The 22,452-nt window shown below is 36.6% G+C and overlaps 1 protein-coding gene across 1 annotated transcript in view; it reads left to right on the top strand.

The window, feature by feature from the left end:
* Positions 1 to 22,452, top strand: part of LOC146809877 (myosin-1B-like) — a 55,731-nt gene that overhangs the window by 23,735 nt on the left and 9,544 nt on the right. Inside the window, exons 9-31 of the mRNA XM_085616733.1 lie at positions 2,000 to 2,063; positions 2,139 to 2,237; positions 2,354 to 2,457; positions 3,210 to 3,348; positions 5,309 to 5,427; positions 5,516 to 5,665; positions 5,784 to 5,954; positions 7,459 to 7,765; positions 8,197 to 8,264; positions 8,362 to 8,449; positions 9,102 to 9,219; positions 9,948 to 10,071; positions 10,311 to 10,447; positions 11,240 to 11,495; positions 11,794 to 12,036; positions 13,716 to 13,892; positions 14,016 to 14,161; positions 17,138 to 17,228; positions 18,701 to 19,090; positions 19,201 to 19,327; positions 19,429 to 19,547; positions 20,895 to 21,091; positions 21,877 to 22,060. Coding sequence (XP_085472859.1) covers positions 2,000 to 2,063; positions 2,139 to 2,237; positions 2,354 to 2,457; positions 3,210 to 3,348; positions 5,309 to 5,427; positions 5,516 to 5,665; positions 5,784 to 5,954; positions 7,459 to 7,765; positions 8,197 to 8,264; positions 8,362 to 8,449; positions 9,102 to 9,219; positions 9,948 to 10,071; positions 10,311 to 10,447; positions 11,240 to 11,495; positions 11,794 to 12,036; positions 13,716 to 13,892; positions 14,016 to 14,161; positions 17,138 to 17,228; positions 18,701 to 19,090; positions 19,201 to 19,327; positions 19,429 to 19,547; positions 20,895 to 21,091; positions 21,877 to 22,060 — 3,618 coding nt within the window. The remainder of the gene's footprint in view (positions 1 to 1,999; positions 2,064 to 2,138; positions 2,238 to 2,353; positions 2,458 to 3,209; positions 3,349 to 5,308; positions 5,428 to 5,515; positions 5,666 to 5,783; positions 5,955 to 7,458; positions 7,766 to 8,196; positions 8,265 to 8,361; positions 8,450 to 9,101; positions 9,220 to 9,947; positions 10,072 to 10,310; positions 10,448 to 11,239; positions 11,496 to 11,793; positions 12,037 to 13,715; positions 13,893 to 14,015; positions 14,162 to 17,137; positions 17,229 to 18,700; positions 19,091 to 19,200; positions 19,328 to 19,428; positions 19,548 to 20,894; positions 21,092 to 21,876; positions 22,061 to 22,452) is intronic.

Genomic DNA, 22,452 nt, shown 5'->3' with positions numbered 1-22,452 from the left:
CTTAAGGGAGGTGTTTTCCCCTATAGGGAGGTGTTTCCCCTATTACAGTGTTGGAGTTCATAGGGAGGTGCGTTTCCCTATTTCAATGTTCTTTGTGTCTAAGGGAGGTGTTTTCCCCTATAGGGAGGTGTTTCCCCTATTACAGTGTTGGAGTTCATAGGGAGGTGCGTTTCCCTATTTCAATGTTATATGTGTCTAAGGGAGGTGTTTTCCCCTATAGGGAGGTGTTTCCCCTATTACAGTGTTGGAGTTCATAGGGAGGTGCGTTTCCCTATTTCAATGTTATATGTGTCTAAGGGAGGTGTTTTCCCCTATAGGGAGGTGTTTTCCCCTATTACTGTGTTGGAGTTCATAGGGAGGTGCGTTTCCCTATTTCAATGTTATATGTGTCTAAGGGAGGTGTTTTCCCCTATAGGGAGGTGTTTTCCCCTATTACTGTGTTGGAGTTCATAGGGAGGTGCGTTTCCCTATTTCAATGTTATATGTTCTAGTGTGTACCATCTAATTTGTTTCTCTGGGGAGGGGGATGGTGTTCATCATTCTTTTGTTATTGTTATTTTCTTGCGACTATTTGCTGATTTGATGTATAATTATTTGCTTATTGTTCTTCCTTTTTGATTTTGTGCTATCTTGATTCAATGCATATCTTTTGCTTGTTTTTCTAAGGAAGGGAGATGTGCTATAATCTATTGTTGTTGTTGTACATCTTTCTCATTACTGTCCTGTCCCTTGCTGCTCAGCCATGAGTGATGTCACTTGGAATGTTGGTGTGTGGGACTGGAGGAGTTGGCAGTTGGAAGAGATGTGCTGAGCAGCAGGGAGGCTGCTCCTGGTGGGGCTCACATAGGATCTTAGCAGAGGCCTTTCTGGTGTTTTACTTGGACTTTGTAACTTATGGAATAAACCTTTAACCTATTCTAAGCCACCTGTCTACAAGACATCCTTGATTATTACAGAATCCTACTCAGATTACAAAATATATGCGAGAAAGGCAGCACTAAGGGCAAGGTATAATAATTTATTAAACAGACAGGTTTTAAGCTTTCTTGTAAAATGTCAGCGGTGTGAGGCTGCTAATTCTCAACTCTAGGTTGGGAAGAAGAATTACAATTTGTTTGGGTGTACAAAAGATCAACATTTTACAGTTTGCTAAAGTGTAAAGTGGTTTGAAGGTTTGCCTCCTCCACCACATTCACCACACCACAACAAGAAAGTGGGTGTATGGCTCTACGTGAGGAATTGGGGGATTTACTGTTGGACTACTTATATGTTTAGGTGCATATGAATCATGCAGCGGTATGGATTTCTGGGAATATACCATATATAGCAGCATACAGTACATAATACCACGATGTGCAATAGGCTAGGTTCACTAGCTAAAGCTAAGCTGCTTGGTGAACTGATTTTTCAGTCCTTTTTGAAACATTGACAGGGGCCATAAGACACAAAATGGAGGGCTAGGAGAGTTCAGGACAATGACAAAGAATGCTTGGTTGCCCTATGGGATTTATTTTTGTCAAACATCTTTGCTGCCTTTATAAGACCAGCTAGAAGGTGTTGCAGTTAGCTTTAGAGATCCTTGGAGAATTATATCTGTACCTATTAGGCAGCCTAATATGAAATGTATCTGTGCTTTACGGGGTAACCATTGGAGGGATATTTACACCTGGATTACATGCTTGGATTACCACCATTTTAAATGAACTTTTAGTATTGTTGTATCTACATCAGTGTAGAATTAGTTGGAATGAGTTTTGAATGATTTGGTGGAAGAAAAGTTTCATCCTTCTTTGGGGTGAAGTTGATTTAGAGCAAACTGTACGTCTTGGAAATGCTGTTGGAAATTTAAGCACAATCTGCACTAGGATAATCTAAATAACCTTGTGAGGTAACAACATTTATAGTGTACAACATCCAAAGAACAACATTAAACATGTAATTTAAGATCACATAATGTACATTGTTAGTATTTAAATATGCCGTTATTGTGTTTTCACAGGGTAAATTCATCAGGATTCACTTTGGGGCCACAGGAAAACTGGCCTCTGCTGACATAGAAACATGTAAGTCAGACAATTGTTAGAGCTCATTGAGCGAGGGTGTTGTATAACAAACTAATGCCACACTTTTGTCATTAGATCTTCTGGAAAAATCCAGAGTAACATTCCAGCTAGCAGCCGAAAGAAGTTACCACATCTTTTACCAGGTCATGTGCAACAAGAAACCTGAGCTTATTGGTAGGTATACGCAGTAAAAGACACGTGTACGCAGTTCATGCAAACCAGAGAATGCTAAATTTTAAAAAACAAATATGTTTTAACACACAGTATTGACTGCATTAATTTGCTTCCAGATATGCTTCTGATTACAACAAATCCATATGATTTTGGATTTGTGAGCCAAGGTGAAATCACTGTGGCCAGTATTGATGATGCTGAAGAGTTGATGGCTACAGATGTAAGTGTGATTGCTTATACTGATTCTTTAAAATGGGTTTTCAAAGCAATAAATATAATATTTCCTGGTCATTGCACTTGTTTATAAACTGTTTACAACACACTGTTCAGTATGTTTTTCAAACAACTGATTACATACGGATGAGTGGCCATCTTGTAAATCTGTAACAATCAAGATATGATAAGCAATGTAATTTACTAGACTAAATTCATTTAAATTCATCAAGCACTATCGATAATATCAATTAGATTTGTTCCGAATCGAAGCGCTCTACAACACATTTCCAACAAATGCTTTGCGGCTTAAGGTCATTAAGCAGTAATTTCTGATAAAAATCATTTGATTTTTCCCGGTTCTACAATGTAATAATCACTTTAAACCTCTTTGCTTCCAATGTGACTACATACAGCATACTCTAATTTTAAAATCAAAAAAATTCTCTCAATGTAGTTCTTTAACACTATACTATAAACAACTTCGAAGTAGGGTAAGCGAATATTATGTTACTGAATTACAAATGCTATAAATAGATCAATAGGGATAGAAAATGTGTCATACTTGATATTAAAAGTTATTTCTACTGAGGGAAGTCTACAAGAAACCATAGTTCATTATTCCGCAGGAAGACTTTGGAATGTAGCTCATAACAAATACCAGGAAACCTTTTAATGTTGGCAAAACAGTCCATAAGTATTTTATTATGTTGCTTTAATTTGAACCAAGCATTTCACCCATCACTTTGTTATGTGCAGAGTGCCATTGATATCCTGGGCTTTAATATAGATGAGAAACTGGGCATCTACAAATTGACTGGTGCGGTCATGCACCATGGTAACATGAAGTTCAAGCAGAAACAAAGAGAGGAGCAGGCGGAGCCAGATGGCACTGAAGGTAAAGATGTTTACATTTTAGCATGCACCCATACTAGCCTCACTTTGAATATAATGGGTCTGGTATTAGTGTTGCCAATTGAATTGAACAAAGTTAACTACACCATTACTATCAATATAGTACGTTAGGGCAAAAAAATAGAAAGTGAGTCTAATTTAACAAATGCTTTAGTCACATTCCTAGGTGAATAGTCATCATTTAAAAATGAATACATTTAAGTCAGGTGCAAACTGAAAGCATCTAGCATGAAACAACAATAGGCATACATGGCAGACTCGATTATTTGTATTGTATATGATTTATTAGTAATGTTTTGAACATTTTCTAGGCTTATTATTTCTGTCACCACCCATTGTGCATGATTATCACCACCCATTAAGTTAAAGGTTTCGTAATGTCTATGGATCCTGGCTCTAGGGCTCAGATACGATGATACCAACAGTCATTTAGAGTTCATGCTATCAGAAATAAGGGAGGTGAGTGAAAGGAAAAACAACTTCATTGGCAGTCCACTCAAATAAATGTGTATCTCAGAGACCTTTTACAAAGAAGAAGCATCAAAAAAGCTGTTTGAGATGCCTTTTTATCCTGCTCTAGAGATTCGGGGTACAATGTGTTGGTCACTGTTATTGTGCTCCTCCCGTAAATCCTCCACAAATGCACATAATCCTGTTTTTACGAAAGTATAAAAATTGTAAAATTTTTACTTTTCCACTGGAACACAGATTGTAGGCCAGCCAGTGGTATGTCTAATCATGCTGCAAAAGTACAACACTGTACTGTGTGCCTGTTTCCCACATTGACACAAAGAGCAATCAGAGGGAGAATTGGTTTTAACTACAGTAATCATTAAAGCGATACCCAGCCAATCCCTTATTATCAATACCCTAGCTCACCAAGTATATATATATATATATATATATATATATATATATATATATGTGATCAAGGCCGTTCGTCGGCCGAAACGCGTCATGACAGAAGGGAGACTCTAATACTTTTACAAATAAAAAGTGTTTACCGACGAAGAGGAGTTTGTGCATTCTTTTTCTTGGAGAAACTGATGAATGCTCTGTGCATATATATATATATATATGCATGTGAACAAGGATACTGTGATATCCGAAACGCGTCGAAAGGCTGTAATTTCAAAATAAAGACCTGATTTTGCCACGAAGAAACGAGGTGTCCGTGACTCTCTCTTCGCTGTTTGCCGGATGGGAAGCGGGAAGAGTTGGGAATTTGCTTCTAAATATATATATATATATACATATATATACACATACACACACACATATATATATATATATATGTATTGTTTTAGTTTAAGTGTCACGTTCGATCTGACATTTTTCACCTAACCATAAGGTCATTGTAACCTTTGACTATTTTCAGTGGGAAAAAAAATATATTCACTGAAAAAAGCCAAAGGTCAAAATGACCTTATGGTTAGGTGAAAAATGTCAGTTTGAACGTGACACTTAAACTATAACAAAACCACTCAGCCAGTTATAGTTAAATCAAGAAGCTACAACTTGAACTTGCATCTGCCATGTACACTGTTGTCATCAATGAAGTAATTACAATTTTCATAAGTGATGTTATCAATGATGCCATAGAATATGTAATGAGTGTTGTAATATGTGAGGTCACAAGCAGTGCTTGGTGAGATCGCGAATTATAGTATTTCTGACCGGCATGCTCCTCCAGTCCAGCGCTACACCCCCTAAGAGACCGGGTTCAACAGGAGCTTTTTGGGAATACATATACATACTAACACTAGCCACTTACTGCAAACGAGAAAGGCAGTTTAAAACAATTCCTTATTTCTGGGTTATTCAATGGCAGAAAAAAAATACTGATTTAAATCTATAGTGAATTGAAAGTGAAATACAATGTGTTAGAGTAAAAATCATCATAATGATTCAATTGTCAATTAAACACGTTTCCATGATTACAGTTGCTGACAAGATCGCTTACCTGATGGGTTTAAACTCAGCAGATCTGCTTAAGGCTCTCTGCTACCCAAGGGTGAAGGTTGGGAATGAGTATGTGACCAAAGGCCAAACTGTTGCACAGGTACAGTAGAACTGCCATCATCACTGCTGTCACTATTCAAGGGATTCTAGAACAATAAATACTTACTGATATAATGCTTTTCACTAAGGTTTACAACAATGTTGGCGCTTTGGCTAAATCAGTTTATGAGAAGATGTTCTTGTGGATGGTCGTTCGTATCAACCAGCAGCTGGACACCAAACAATCAAGACAGCACTTCATTGGTGTCCTGGATATTGCTGGGTTTGAGATCTTTGATGTAAGTTAAGTATATCTTTTTTTTTTAATTAATATGATATCCTACAAGTGTTGATGATACAATAATAATGGTACACCTGTGCAAACTAATTCTAAGATTGTGTTGCTTGACTGTTCAGTTCAACACATTGGAACAGCTATGCATCAACTTCACCAATGAAAAACTGCAACAGTTCTTCAACCATCACATGTTCGTCCTGGAGCAGGAAGAGTACAAGAAGGAAGGAATAGAGTGGGAGTTCATTGACTTTGGAATGGACTTGGCTGCATGCATTGAGCTTATTGAGAAGGTATAGTTGCTAATATACTAGCTTTCTTCACTGTTTTTAAGTCACTTACCACAGGCTTGTAGCATAAATACATGATATTTTTTTCTGCAAGCTTCTCTTATGCGTAAAACACAATGAAAACTCATAGAGCAGATGTGCTTAAAAGGTTTTTACATTTCTTATGCTTACATAATGCCTAAACACCAGATAAAGAAACATCAAAATATCTTAGAAAAAATGTTGCATAAGCATACATAAAAGTGAAAATGATTCCAAAACCCACCTCAAGAAGCAAAAGCCAATAACAACAATGTATATTTATGAGAAAGTGCCCCTTTTGGCATGGCCACCCCCATTTTCGTTTGACGGATGCTGCTGGTTTTTTGACTCGGTGCACTGCAAGACTGCTGCATGTTTTTGATAATTTTTAAAAGTTTTTTTCTCTACACTTGGTGCCCATTTAATTCTCATATCATAATTATCGAAGGTGTAGACTAAATATTACAAAGCTAAACAAAACTGCAAGCCAACCTTAGCATATACCTTCTAATATTTATTACACGTAATTGTCGAAATAAGTAGTGCAAGGGTCCACAAATATAAAGTCATTGAATGTGGAAATAATTCTTTTCATAACTGTGATGAGTATTATACACAATTACATATCTAATGTCTATTTCTGCAAGCTTTTTTCAATCTATGCTCCCTCTACCACTTTCCCTAGGTAGAGTCCTCTTTTTTTCACGCTCTGATGTCTAATTTCCAAATTACTTTAAGGGGATTTCCTGCAAAGGCCGCGCTGCTACAACTTGATCTTGAAACAGCCAATGCTTCTCTGATTCCCAACTGCTCCATTCCACCAAGTGACGTAACTGGGCAGCTTGGAAGTAAAGCTGATGGTCGGGAATCGCGAGTGGACAGCGACCGCTTCATTCGCGGCTTCCGACCGTTACAAATAAACTGGGCAAGCTCTGATTGTGTCTGCTGTATCCAGCTCATGGGCAGATGTAGAGGGATAGTGCGAAAGAGGTAGAGGATCTGGGGCAGGATGGTCATCTTGACCGCCGCAATTTTGCCCAACCAAGCGAGGGGATAATGCTTCCACTGATCGAGTTCCCTGCGGATCTTCCATTCTCGATGCTGTCAGCTGTGTCAAGCTGCTAATAACTTTGATTGCAACACCATTATTATATACATTCAAAAGCTAGGCCCTTCGGTTCATCCCATTTGATAGATTATTATTATCTCTATAATTTTGTAAACAAAGGAATATCACATTATAAGCTGGGATGACCATGTTGTTTCTTAATTTAAATATATACTGCTTACCCTATCACCATGAACCACAAACGAACAAGGACATTTTATTGAAGTGCAAAGTTTATGTGTTTATTCTGTAATGATCAGAAGTAAGCAGCTAAATCAATATATTTATATCACCAAATATCGAGAAATAAATTAGACTTTTGCTAAATCTGCTGTTAAACATTTTTATCATTCCAAACCTTTGTTTTTCATCCATCAGCCCATGGGTATCTTTTCCATCCTGGAGGAGGAGTGCATGTTTCCCAAGGCTACAGACACTTCCTTCAAAAACAAGCTTTATGACCAGCATCTGGGCAAGTGCAACAACTTCCAAAAGCCAAAGCCAGCCAAAGGCAAAGCTGAGGCCCACTTTGCGCTGGTGCATTATGCTGGCACTGTAGACTACAACATCACTGGCTGGCTTGAGAAGAACAAGGACCCACTGAATGATTCTGTGATTCAGCTATACCAGAAAGCATCTGTGAAGCTTTTATCCTTCCTCTATGCCTCACATGGTGCTGAATCAGGTGCATATTTAGTGTTTATGAGGCCTAGCCTTTTACTTTTAGAATGATTTAAATTAATTTCCCTTATCACAGCGTATCATCTATCTTTCTGAGAGTTGATGTCAAAATTATTATTGTTGTTGCTGTGACGAAGGGCTATGTTTTAAGGCTCTTTTTCCTAAAGGCCTGAAAGAATTATGAAAGGAATTACAACCTCAATGCACACCTCTAACATGTAGGCAATTGAAAATAGGAAACAAATAACTAAAGAATGCATGTTTCTGTAAATAATTTAAAAACATATGCATCCATTAAGTATGTATTCAATTATTGAATTCACCATTATGTGTGAAAAAATTAACATATCACATGATAAATCTAATGTAGTTTTTTTCTAAGATTCTTTAAATTTCTATTTTCAAATATTTCTCATTGCACTTAATTTATTCAAGATACCGCTGGCAAGAAGGCTGGCAAGAAGAAGGGTGGCTCATTCCAGACTGTGTCTGCACTTTTCAGAGTAAGTATTTTACAGTAATTTCAAGAATAAAGAGTATTTACAATAACAAGCAGAAACACCCTATGTGATTAAAAGTCGTCTATTCTTTTAATCATAGGAAAACTTAAACAAATTGATGTCCAACCTCAGGAGCACCCACCCTCACTTTGTGCGCTGTCTTATCCCCAATGAGACAAAGACACCCGGTAAGTCAACCTATTGACATTTCACACACATTGTTCCTTTTATATGCTTAATGGTCCTGTATAGAAATGATTTGTTTGTGACTTATTACTGGCAAAGTCCTTAATTTTCAATAACAAGACACACTTACTCAAGTACAATAGATGCAGCTTTAAGGAAATTCATCAGAAGCTTAAATATTTGAAAACACAGTTTTGAATGTGCCAATTCTACATACACCAGCATTGAGGAAAGATTACATCAATGTATAACTTTTTAACACAAATAATACTGAGAGGAAATGATGGGGAAATCATACTGCATTTCTGAAATATTAACACTCTAACTACGTGTTTATAAAACAATTATTTACTTCAATGATTGTTAACAAGAATGTATTATTTGAAGGAGATTTCACAGTTAAGTAATCACACCCCACAACCACAGAAACGTCAAGAAACACAAGCATGTATGACACCTAAGATTATTTTATAAAAGTAATTGTTTGCAGTAATCCTAAGGAAGAGAAAGTTTCTAAAATGAACAAATGTTATATATTTAGCATTTTACACCAGCCGTTCTAGATGTAACAGCCTTCTAATAGATTAATTGTGCAAATTTGATTTTAATTATTGGATACATATTAAAATGCATTATTGAAAACTTTGGTTTAAGGTGCAATGGATCACCATTTGGTTATCCACCAGCTGAGGTGTAATGGTGTGCTAGAAGGCATCAGAATTTGCAGAAAGGGATTCCCCAGCAGAATTCTATATGGTGACTTCAAACAACGGTAATTTGTGCATGAAAAATATTTTTTAATTATTTAATTAACATACTCTACAACTCTATAAACATTCAATAATTATCAATTCACAAATCTCTGTTCCGAGTCTATATGCAAGAAAATTATATGAAACAACAAAGACTTACTCCTCTCCCACAAGCAGAATGTATTTTTTTATGTGAATTTATGTGTTCAAGCATTTTTGCAATAAACATATTTATTTGTTTAATACTTAGGTGAGTGAATGAGGTTAGTACTTGTCGATTAAATATGCCTAGAATTTTCCATATGGTTTGAAACTTTGTATAGAAAAAATTGTATTAACCAGTGTGACCCTGAGAACACAGAGGTTCATGATTCACTTAAACACAATGCTCACCATTTTGCTAGTTACATTTTAGATACAAGCAAGCTACAGCATAAGGATTATGTGATCTGAAATGAATTGTTAGCGCTGGCAGACTTGGAGCATCTATATTCAAACATGATATGTCTTATACAATGTCCTTAATATAACTCAGTATGTCAACAGTGAAAGTTCTAACTTCATTGGTAAAGTATTGAAGTATTACTTCAAGTCTTATCAAATGCATTAGGTATCCTATTTTGCAATACCTCTGATAATCATAGCTTAGTGATCACTTTTATTTTCTAAAGTGCAAATATCTATTGCAATCTGGAGTGATGTTCTTGTTAAAGTAGATCCAAAATAAACATATTTTTCTTCTCTTTAGATACAAGGTCTTAAATGCAAGTGCTATTCCCGAAGGTCAATTTATTGATAGTAAGAAGGCATCTGAGAAACTTCTTGGATCCATTGATATTGATCATACTCAATACAAATTTGGCCACACTAAGGTAAAATCACTTACCAAATATTATATTATTTATTTTCAATGGTTTAATAGTAGCACATAAACACTTAGTTGAAATTTGAGCTATAATCATCCTTTACAAATTAGTAACAGATTTTATTTAAAAAAATGATATTTCTAATCCTCACTATTGATTTTGTTTATACAATTATTGTGATAGTTGCTCTTTTTTTACACCTCTAAATAAATATTTCCTGACAATATGGTAAATCTGTGCTAAAGGTGTTCTTCAAAGCTGGTATTCTGGGTGTTCTTGAAGAGATGAGAGATGAAAAATTAGCTGAGCTGATCACTAAAACTCAAGCTATGTGCAGAGGATATCTCATGAGAGTGGAATTCCAGAAGATGATGCAAAGGAGGTATGCACATTTTACAATCTACAATAAAGTTGATTCAACACAGCTCACCAAAAGTTGATTTTACATTGCCAAATAAAGGAACGTTAGATGCTTCGGTTGGGGAGATGAAATGTGTGGGGAAGAAATGGATTGAAATTAGTGAGAAGCCTGCATGAATAAGTGTAGAAACAATGATTACCACTAGCTGTTTCGCATTTCTTAGGGGTAATGCTGTTTTTACCCTGTATTGCCACATCCCTGAAGTGCGGATGCCAGCAGTATGTAATTACAGTATTCTAGCATCAGTCATATATGGGCCCTTATCTCCAATTTAGCCACTCATTTACATTGCTGATTCTGCTCTGAGTAAGTTCCAGGCCTTTTTCCATTACAGACTTGATTTTGATACTACCAAATTGATGCCATGGTGATTGAAAGACGCTGAAAGCAATTTAAAGTTTGTATATCATGAAAATTATATAAAAGTGTCCACTTCCAAAAGTATTTGGACGTTGTTCTCCAATCTAGACAGAAATGCCTGTTGCTGACTTTGATGAGCAACAATTACATTTTAAGCATTTAATGATTTTTAGAAATGCTATCAACTTTTATCTGTTTAGTTGGATGAACACCTATAAAATTACCTTGAATGAACGAACTTGCATATGTGTTGAAATAATACCGACCCACACAAAAAACATCTTATAAATGAGAAAAGAGGACTGTAGCAGTTCTAGAGGTATTCACCTATAGCTTTATTAGTCACATTGAGATGCAACAATTTTTTAAGCTAAATACCATTTTTATTTTCAGGGAGTCCATTTTCACGATTCAATACAATGTCCGCTCATTCATGAACGTCAAGCATTGGTCATGGATGAAGCTGTACTTCAAGATAAAGCCTCTCCTAAAGAGTGCAGAATCTGAGAAGGAGATGGCCAATATGAAGGAAGAGTTTGAGAAAACCAAAGAGAGCCTGGCCAAATCTGAGGCTAGGAGGAAAGAACTAGAAGAAAAAATGGTTGCAGTAATGCAAGAAAAGAATGACCTGCTGCTGCAAGTTCAGTCTGTAAGTTCCTTATATAATTTAAGTGCTACACAAGCTATATTAATCCAATATAATGCACCTCCATGAATATCTGTTGTATGGATATATATTTAACAATTTAAAGTGGTTAAATGTAAATAGAGGAAATATACTTGGATATTTCAATTAATATGTGATATCCATTATCTGTATTCAATATGTGGGCAAAATTGTTTCAGTATGTTAGTAACTCAGAATGACTAAACCTAAACAGGCAAAACAAAATCTTTGAATCATGTAATTTATATTGGTATCACACAATGTATTCTTAATCCCATAGGAAACTGAAAATCTATCAGATGCAGAGGAAAGATGTGAACAGCTCATCAAAAGTAAGATTAGCCTTGAAGCTAAAATTAAAGAGTTGACTGAAAGACTTGAGGATGAAGAAGAATCCAATGCTGAATTAACAGCCAAGAAAAGGAAGCTTGAGGACGAGTGCTCTGAGCTGAAGAAAGACATTGATGACCTTGAATTGACACTGGCCAAGGTGGAAAAGGAGAAACATGCCACTGAGAACAAGGTGCAGTATGCCGTACATTCATTGATGATTCCATCATCCCAATTTTCTCAGTTTCAGTGAAAAAGACAAGGCAGAGAAATGTTCACACTGAGGACGCTCAGAATGATCTTCGATCTAGATTTTGTATTTTTAATGGCCGTAATTGTTCAGCTTATTATCAAAAAAGAAAGGATCACTTGACATGTTTCAGCTCCTTGTTAGCCCCGTAGGGTCAAGTGAGCTTTCTTCAGGACCAGGGGTGTAAGAGTTCGAAGAAGGGTATTGTCCCCTATCTAAATGAGGAGTTCCGACATAGATTCGTTGGGCTCCTGGTGAAGGTTATTTCCTTTTAGCGCTCCGCTTTGGGGCTTCAGAGGAGAGTTACAGCGCAGTTGAGTGAGATTCCGCTCTGCACGACTTGTGCTGAAGCTGTCTTCCTGTCTATAATTGTTCAGCACCTGTGAAAGAAATGCTGATGTTCAAGTGTGGTCCAAATATATTATTTTAAATTACATTTGGGCTGGTAGAAAAAGGCAAACTTCAGTAAATAATAAACAATGACCTGATCAAGTTCAGCAAGTTGCAGCTGAGCAGATAACTAAATACACAAAGATATGAACACTTTTCCAGAAAAAGCTGATGCAAAATGACGAACGTTTGATGATATTTAGAGTTTGGTGGGTTGATTCAAAAGGCACATTGTGACTCGGAAATGGTTTTCTAACTCACAATGAGCAATTTGTGACTCCCGTTTAATTGGAATGTGAAGGCAAAAGTGCAATGAGTGTTCCCATCTTCCTTCCATTTCTATGAATGAGTCCTTTGCGACTACAGTTGCACAAACCAATGCTAATTTACTTATTAGCAAATTGAAAGCTGTACATGATGGACAGCTTTCATGCTCTGAATTACAAATGGGGACATCAGGCTGTGGTGCCTGATGCCATTCAAAGAATATCTATTCTGTTTTCTTATTCCAGCCCCCAGGGACAGGACCAGGAATTAAAAAATATAGGTATTCTGCATATGTGTATGTTTGGATGGAGGTTTGCTGTCCCTTGCATGGTTTCATACCTTCACTCGCATCCATTTAGAAGGAGAAGCAAAAAGAATCCTACCTCGTTCATATTGATGAGGAAGGACTGTTTGTGACTCCTTGTGAATGGCGAGCTTGCTTTGCAACTGATTTACCTATCAGTGGCAGTGCAACACTATGGTCTGCTCACAAGACAGTTGCTGTGCATTCGTTTTCAGATCTTTGAACACCTTGTCTAAAAACAGCTACATGTTCGTGAATGTTCGTGAATGTATTTTAGGAATAACAAAAGGTAAAGGTTTTTGAAAATATCAATTGACCTCCAATTTTTAGCTGTTTCTTCAAAATGAAGGTCAATATCTGCATATAATATCTGCTGTAAAAGTGTGATAATATAAAGTTGAATTTCCCTTAAACTGTACACTTGGCCTACTCACTCTATTTTGAAAGATTCAAAAATAGTATATGTGTTCCTGAAATTATGTGAAGCATAGTAAATCATGAAAAGTATTATTTTGTTAAACCCAAACATGTAATTGTTTTAGAATGTTTAATGGTGAATTCATTTGAGGACACATCATATACATGAAAAGGAAATGGAAAAAGTAGCATTCATTAGGAATGGTTTTGGACTGCGAGTTTAAGAATATTTTTTGGGTGACAGGTCAAAAATCTTACTGAAGAGATGGCTGGTCTGGATGAAAGCATTGCTAAGCTATCCAAGGAAAAGAAGGCACTGCAGGAGGCCCATCAGCAAACCCTGGATGATCTCCAAGCTGAAGAAGACAAAGTCAATACTTTGACCAAAGCAAAAACTAAACTGGAACAGCAAGTTGATGATGTAAGTTACCTAATGTACAGTAATCCAGAACTAATTAATCCAATGAAGCTAATTCATTTAACAGAACACTTCCCTCTTCTTTTAAATCAAAAATCTGATTTCCATTTTTTTGTTTGTATTTAGCTGGAAGGTTCACTGGAACAAGAAAAGAAGCTTCGCATGGACTTAGAAAGATCAAAGAGGAAGCTTGAAGGTGATCTTAAAATGTCTCAAGAGTCTCTGATGGATATGGAAAATGACAGGCAGCAGTTGGATGAAAAAAATAAAAAGTAAGAACCTAATAGAAGATTTCAAAAAATGAAGATAACTTAAAGGACGTTTGATTTGTTTTCAAGTGGTTTCTCCTTGTCCGGGCATGAGTTTTGTTATAATTCTGTTAAGATTCGGGAATTCAAGTTGCATGTAATACATGCTTTGCATTTATGATGGGGACATCTGTACTTAAAGGGCCTTTAAAATACTGTACTTTAGAATTGTATTCATAATTGTTCATTATAGTGACACTTTATTTCTCTTGAAATCCTAACTATCAGATATATAATTATATATTTAAAACAGTCACCTGAGGCCTGCGAACTCTGGCCAACAGTTCACAAACTTGTCATAGGGTTCATCCCTAGGGTCTAAAAACACACATCATAGGCCTGCGATAGACCTTTTGTTGGTTCTGCACACCTGGTTAAGGTCAGTGAACCCTTTTAAGGGGCCAGCATAGGCACATGAGCCCGTGAAGGTTTATGAACCATTCAGCATGGGCCGTACCACAGCAGATTGAGCAATATTAATACCAATAAGTAGCAACATCTAAAAGCACACAGTAATTAGATAGCAATACATACTTAAACTACTAAATAATACTATATTCATAGTCGCCGCTTTCTAAATGTGAAGGACAATGCAATAAGCAATCTCATCTGTAAGAATATTTACAACCTTTGTAACTGCATCTGTCACATCGAGGGTAAGATCATGAGCAGCAAATTTGTTTGCGTCATTTGAGATGTGATCATTGATGTCATCAATGATATCATTAAACATGTCATGAGTGATGTAATATGTGAAGTCATAAGCAGTGGATTATGATGGTGCAACCTATTGTTAGCTCAGATAACTATGATTGATGCTAAGTGCTACTTAAGTGGGTTGCATAATCAGTTCTGCAGGCCCACTAGTGACCTATAATTCACAGGCCCTGTGCACAGGGGTTGCCTCTTTCCAATGGATTTACAAGCAAACACAATTTGACAATTGGGCATAAACTAACTCTATCATGTTTTAAGGAGAGAGCACAAGCACTTTAGCATTGGTAAAGTATGCAGAGTCCTAAAGCCGGTGAAAATGAAGCCAACATACAGGAGGTTTGAAGGCAAAGCGTTAGGGGGAAACCATGCCAACGATGCCAGGTTGAACACCAGGTTTTGAAGGTCACAAAAAGAAGCATATATAAAGGTTGATAACAGATTTCAGTCAAAATATAAATAATTGCTTGGTGGTGTTTCACTCATTTTAGGAATTCTGGTGACCTTCTGCTAGGATTGAAAGAGCCATGCATGAGAGAAGACTGTTTTCCCATAGAGATTATGGAAGGTGCTCCAGAAGCTAAAATGAAAGCACCTTTCCTATACTTTTTTGGAGAAAGTGGTTTATTACTATGGTGGGATCCTGAGGTCCACCACAGGTAATAAAGGCCCTAAGGGCCTCATGTAGGTAGCCAAATACCGGTCGGTAACGGCCGATTTTCGGTAATTATACCGTTACCGACCGGTATTTTGGCTTTTGAGATGTAGGGGGCGAATTTCTGTATTCGGAATTTACCGAATCGGTAAAATTACCGATTCGGTAATTTTACCGATTCGGTAAATTCCGAATACAGAAATGAGATGTAGGGGGAGTGTGTGGGTGTTGTTTGGAGTCGGTATATACCACCAACTAATAGTTGGTGGTAAATAATGAATGGATGTGTAAATGCATTTTATAGCGCTTAGAAGTGTGCAATGTGGCAGACATACATGCCCTTAGGCCATGTATGTGTGCCACATGTGCACACATGGCCGAATCAGGGTTGCAACAGGGTGTCAATGTGACACCCTGACACCCTTGCATGTGCTCCCCCATTACCGAATCGGTATTTACCGATTCGGTAATGAGGCATACCTTCCCATCAATGGGAAGGTATGCCTCATTACCAAATCGGTAAATACCGATTCGGTAATTACCGAATTTTTCCGAATCGGTAATATTTACCTACATTGCATTTACCACTTCATAAATACCGAATCGGTATGATTCGGTATTTATGAAGTGGTAAATGCAAGCCCACCTACATGAGGCCCTAAATGTTTAGATCCAGTAAAAAGTTCAGTTAATTCAAATCTGAGCTCATCGCTTGGTAGCTATGGCTCAGAGCACACAAAGGTGTTGTACACCTGAATACCATCATGATGAAGTCAAAGCTGTAAAACTGAAATGAATTTCTTACAGAGGTTACGGAAGTAAATGAAAAAATAAGGGGTTCCTTTTTGCCGAAATAAGTATGGTTAGTGCTCTAGAAAGCTAAAATGAGGACACATTTTCTGCGAGTTCTCAAATATCTTCTGCATTCATTTCAGTACAGCATTCTGACATGCAGAGTGAAAAGTAATTCCAATACCAGAAGCAGTCTGTCACTTAACTCCATTGGTAACAACTGAAGCGTCACAACAGAGTTTTAATTCGCTAACTAGAGAGCTAACATTTTATATTCCCAACAAAAGTGAGGCAGTCCTGAACACTAGTTTGGTGGAATAGGAGCTGTTGAATTAAAAACCTTTCCTGGGGGTTGGCTTTAGTAAATGATCATTGAGATGTCAATGCAAGTATGAAACTAGTGAGCCTCAAGTTATTCCTTCCAACCAAGTCTATCATTGCCACCTACAAAAGTCCAAGGGATTCTAAGCACCTTACATTTCAAATGGAAAGCCTCCAGTTGCTGAAAGAATATTTTGTCCACTATATCAATAGCATTTCATCAATATCCCTATAGTAACATAATGCATATATTTACAAAGAAATAGTCAATGACCACCTCTTTTCTATAATAAAAGATGTAATACTTGTTTTTATGTCTGGTATAATCTGAGTTTGGAACAATATATAGCCACTATTTCCATAATGTGAAGAACTGAATCTATTTTGATGAGAGAGGATACAGGACATTGATGAAGAAACCCTTCTCACACATCTGTTCACACTATTTATTTTTTCAGAAAGGAGTTTGAAATTAGCCAGTACCAAAGTAAAATTGAAGATGAACAGATGTTAGGTATACAGCTACAGAAGAAGATTAAGGAGCTACAGGTAAACTGTGTGTGATTGTATCATTTGCGATGTTTTATCTTAAAATTAACTCTTTAGTGTGACTCACAGAACAAGAATGTTTAAGCAGACGTGAACAATTATAGGGAGGTGTGTTAGGCCATACCTTTCTAGTCTTCTACCAGTGTCAGGAAGTTGTGGCACATACCTGGATGGCATCATCTAAGTTGATATCATATTTTTTCCCCATCGTTTCAATATGGGGTGGAAAAAATGTGTATACCTCAAAATTACAAGGAAAACAATTGTACACCTATAGTATGAATAGTCTGAGTCTACATTTTTTAAACAAACATAATTTATCACATATGGGCATTCCTAATAGTGAGTTATAACTGCACAGTGCTCATAAAGGTGACATAGGACAAAAGGCAGGGAAGGAAAACACAATCTTGCTATACAATGATGCAAACTAAATGTACATTGACAAACACAATGAGTTTGTTTTTATTCAGTTATAAATATGCAGGGCATTTTAATAGCTCCTCTGTACCTCTATAATCACAGTTTTGATTGCTGGCTAGTGAGTCTGACAATTCCATCATTGTTCCCTGTAAGCCAACCCTACCCAATGGTCCAACCAAATCTCAAAACAGTTTACTATTGTTTTCCTTTTTAACCATTGTTTATTATGGCTTCACAGAAAATATTTATAATATTTAGATTGTAGGTTTTCACTGTTTTCTCCATTGTGGGTGTTTGGGTCTGCATATTTAAGGCAAGAAAGATGTGTCAGTTCTGTGACTAAACATGAAGCACAGGATCATTCAAACTCTGTAGGTGCTGCACAATGATCTTATCTGACCTAGGTTAAATTATCAAGGTGTTATATTAGGTCATATGTTACTTGTGATTTATGAAACCTCTCATTAAAAGGTGCTAAATCCGTTATAGTTGTGATAATTGCTCTGGAACTATTCAGAGGCATAGCGGTTTTAATGTAGAGGTATTCAAAGCTCTTATCTGTTGGATGTTTTATATTTGAATTATGTAAAATGTTTTAGGATTGTTGAAATAATTTTTCAAGAACTTTTAATAATTTGCATTCATAATTTATTAAACCTTTAACATATTTGTTAACAATAACATGAAAAGTATTTTACACATTTGTTTAAGCATTGTTAGGCATGCATACAAAAAGTACTGAACTTCTCCAACAACTATCTTTCTTATCCACATCAACTTTGACAATATGCCAGGATCTGGTGAGGGATGTAGATGAAGGAGATAGACATATTCTCCGCTTTGCAAGTAAATAGATCAAGGATACTCTGGGGTTCATTTCTCAACCAGTGTGGTCAGCACAGTGTATTCAACTCAAGCTTTTATAAAAGCTGTTCTGTACTTTTTTATCGAACAATAATTGTCAAACACATTCAATGTTCTTTACACAATAGTTTTTGTAAATTAACACATGCACTGTTTTACAAGCTTAATAATTCCTATTTTTCCAGGCTCGCATTGAAGAACTTGAAGAGGAGATTGAAGCAGAACGAGCAGCTCGAGCTAAAACAGAGAAGCAAAGAGCTGATCTCTCCAGAGAACTTGAAGAGATCAGTGAGAGGCTAGAGGAAGCCGGTGGGGCCACATCAGCTCAAATTGAGATGAACAAGAAGCGAGAGGCAGAGTTCCAGAAAATGCGCCGCGATCTCGAGGAGTCAACTTTGCAGCATGAGGCGACAGCAGCTGCTCTGCGCAAGAAACATGCAGACAGTGTAGCAGAACTTGGGGAGCAAATTGACAACTTGCAAAGAGTCAAACAGAAGCTGGAAAAGGAGAAGAGTGAACTAAAGATGGAGATTGATGACCTTGCAAGTAACATGGAGTCTGTCTCTAAAGCAAAAGTAAGTTTTCTTTAACACAGGCGGGAAGTGTGTATTAAACAAATTTAAAATGTGGTGATATTTAATAAAAATAATTGTTACAAATTATCAATATTTTACATTTTTAAAAGGCTAACCTAGAGAAAACATGTAGAACCCTTGAGGATCAACTCAGTGAAATTAAGACAAAAGATGAAGAGCATCAGCGAATAATCAATGATCTCAACACACAGAGAGCTCGCCTATCAACAGAGAATGGTAAATGAAAAGTTTAACCAGTATGACTTTGCTTTGAGAATAGCATGCATACAGCACATGTCAGACAAATATGGTAACCCTTAAATGACCTATACTTTCAGGTGAATTTTCTCGCCAGTTAGATGAAAAAGAGTCCTTAATTTCTCAGCTAAGTAGAGGCAAGCAAGCTTTTACCCAGCAACTGGAGGAGCTGAAAAGGCACCTTGAGGAAGAGATAAAGGTAAACAATATCACCCTATATGAAACTAATAATTTCAGCAAAGTTATGTAATGGCATGCTGATGTTATGTACCCATCTTTAACCAATTTAGAGAGCAGATATTTTCTTCAAAGACATATCAGTGTACAAACCAAATATTAATTATGCTTCGCAGTCAGGGTGTGATTAATAGATTTGCTCTAACTGCATCTTATGTAGCTTTTGTATTTTATAAATGAGTTCTGTTCCCAAAAATATACGTTTACAGGCCAGAACTCCAAATTGACCCATAATATCACTATTATATATTAGAAGAACTGCATTAATTTGATATAAAAATGACAGAAAGATGACATAGTGAATCAGTGAAAATAGTTTGGTACATTGCATTAAGCAAATAAGTGAGACATTTAAAACAAACTCAACACAACTTCATAGTTCTTGAATTAGAGTGTTCATAAAGTGTGAGTGAGCACAAGTTGCTTAGTCAGTCATAGCTTGAAAACAACTGTTTTGCAGTGTATAAATGGTGCAGAGGTCTTTTGATGGGTAAAGGGACTGAAAAGGAATACAGAAAGATGTACAGTAGGTCGCATCCTAAGTTGCCAGTTACATTACAATGGTATTGTTATTTTATATATCACACTAGCTTTCAAAGGTAGTAAATAATCCCATGGCCAGAGCTCAGCCTACCCAGAATAAAAGTTCTCCCTACATTACATGGCGTTGTCTTCTCTTGTCAAATTTCATCTGAAAATGAATTCTTTATTACTCATACGAATAAGAATTTCATAATGGATTTTGATCTATTCTAATGTCTTTTGGGTTGCATACTTTATTGTTGTACCCACTCATAGCTTCAATATTGATTTGAGTCTCAAAAACCAACAAGCAATACACCCTGTCATCTAGTCTATCACTGGGACCACTGCCTATTATCCAGCACCTATGCATGTCTTTTATATGTTTTTTTAGTACAAGCACATGATTTCTTCATTGCATGCCACTTATTGTTCGTTGTTTCGGCCCGAGTGCGGATGTAAAGTTAGGAGTCATAAGTGCATTCTGTGAAGACCAAAAATCGTAAGTGTCTTCTGTGAATACCAAAAGTAGTAAGTTTAGGATTTTGTCTCAGATTAGTTCTGTGAATCGGCCCCTAGGTTGTCAACCACTAGTGTGGTTCTTTTCCTACAGAATATTGTTATAGGTAAACAGATTCAACCATTGTAAAGTATTTGGCTATATTAGGCACTGTGCCCATTCATACAATGCATAGCATCATTTGTTTGCTACAGTTGACCTTGCACTGGATCAAGAGGAAAATGTAAAAAGAATAACCACATTTAATTGTATATCAACATACTACAGGCTAAGAATGCTTTGGCACATGGTCTGCAATCTGCCCGCCATGACTGCGACTTACTGCGTGAACAATATGAAGAGGAGCAGGAGGCCAAGGCTGAGCTGCAACGAGCACTGTCCAAAGCTAATGGGGAAGTTGCTCAGTGGAGAACCAAATATGAGACAGATGCTATACAACGGACAGAGGAGCTGGAAGAGGCCAAGTAAGTATTTATTTTCTTTTTTATATTTCACGTATTAAAAATGTAATAAAAACAAGTCTAATATGACAGAATTAAAAAGTACATTAGAACTTGAACATGAAAACATTATATCGCTTTTGTTATTAAATATGAAAGAAAATATTCATAACTCTGCAACATAACTAAACAAATATGGATACATTAAAACTATGAATATTTGTACCAAATGGGGAAAGTGGATGACATAGAAGTAAAGACAAATGAGGAGAGAGACCAAGTAGATCATTCATGAATCTTTGCAAATTTCGATGTTTTGCTTTTGTGAGATTGAACTTTAGCTCAATATAGTTACTCTTTGCTCCAGTCTCATTCTTTGGAACTGTGTTTCAGGCAGCTGCACCTTCTCACTGAATGTGAGCTTTACTACCTGTAATACAGAAATGCCTAGATTCTGTTGCAATGCATTTCACAAAAAATATGGTGTCACTTTATTGCATCTCAACTACTTAATAGCATCACTGTTTAAATTCCTATTTGAAACACTGTGTGTAGCTTATCACATTTTATATAATACAATATTGTGAACATGAATGTTAAAAAACACCTGCTGAAGTGCAATAGAACAGCAACATTTCCTGCTTCATGGCATAGAACAACACTTCACTGCAAAATGTCTGAGCTAAGACTTCGCTTCCTGTGACAAACTACAATGTAGAGCAGAGCAGTAAAAATAGTAGTATTTCCTATCAATCCTATGGTGTTATTAAAGCCCTTGTGCTAAAAATCTCAATCGTTTTCTCTTTAAGGAAAAAGCTTGCTCAGCGCCTACAGGAGGCAGAGGAGCAAATTGAGGCTGTTAATTCTAAATGTGCCTCTTTGGAAAAAACAAAACAGAGGCTTCAAGGTGAAGTTGAGGATCTTATGATTGATGTAGAGAGATCAAACTCAGCCTGTGCAGCTCTTGACAAGAAGCAGAAGAACTTCGACAAGGTAATTCAAGAGGCATAGTTATGTCCTGGATTAGTGTTCCTTGGTAATCTGTGTTTTACAGATTTTTATATTTTACTTCTTGAGTACACACAACAGATGTTCCATTCATAGGATGTTGTTAGGCCAATATATAGATGAATAGCAAAATTGAGTGCTCGTAATCGTTTGAAGATGCCTTTGAATTGTCCACTGACTCATTATGACATAATATGTACCTTAAATTCGGGACTGTAATCTTACCTACTGGTTAGTTATGAACATATGAAAAGAAGAGAAGCAGGTGCACGGATCCTGAGCCAGCTCTATACTCAGCCCAGAACCATTAACTCCTGAAAACAAAATTCCAAAATTACTTCTTCACAGTACACTGATTCTGTTACGTAATAAAGTGT

The sequence above is a fragment of the Triturus cristatus genome, chromosome 7, assembly GCF_964204655.1.
Source record: "Triturus cristatus chromosome 7, aTriCri1.1, whole genome shotgun sequence".
NCBI classification, from domain to species: Eukaryota; Metazoa; Chordata; class Amphibia; order Caudata; family Salamandridae; genus Triturus; species Triturus cristatus.
Note: the sequence above shows the minus strand (reverse complement) of the source record. Positions and strands in the feature narration are given on the sequence as shown.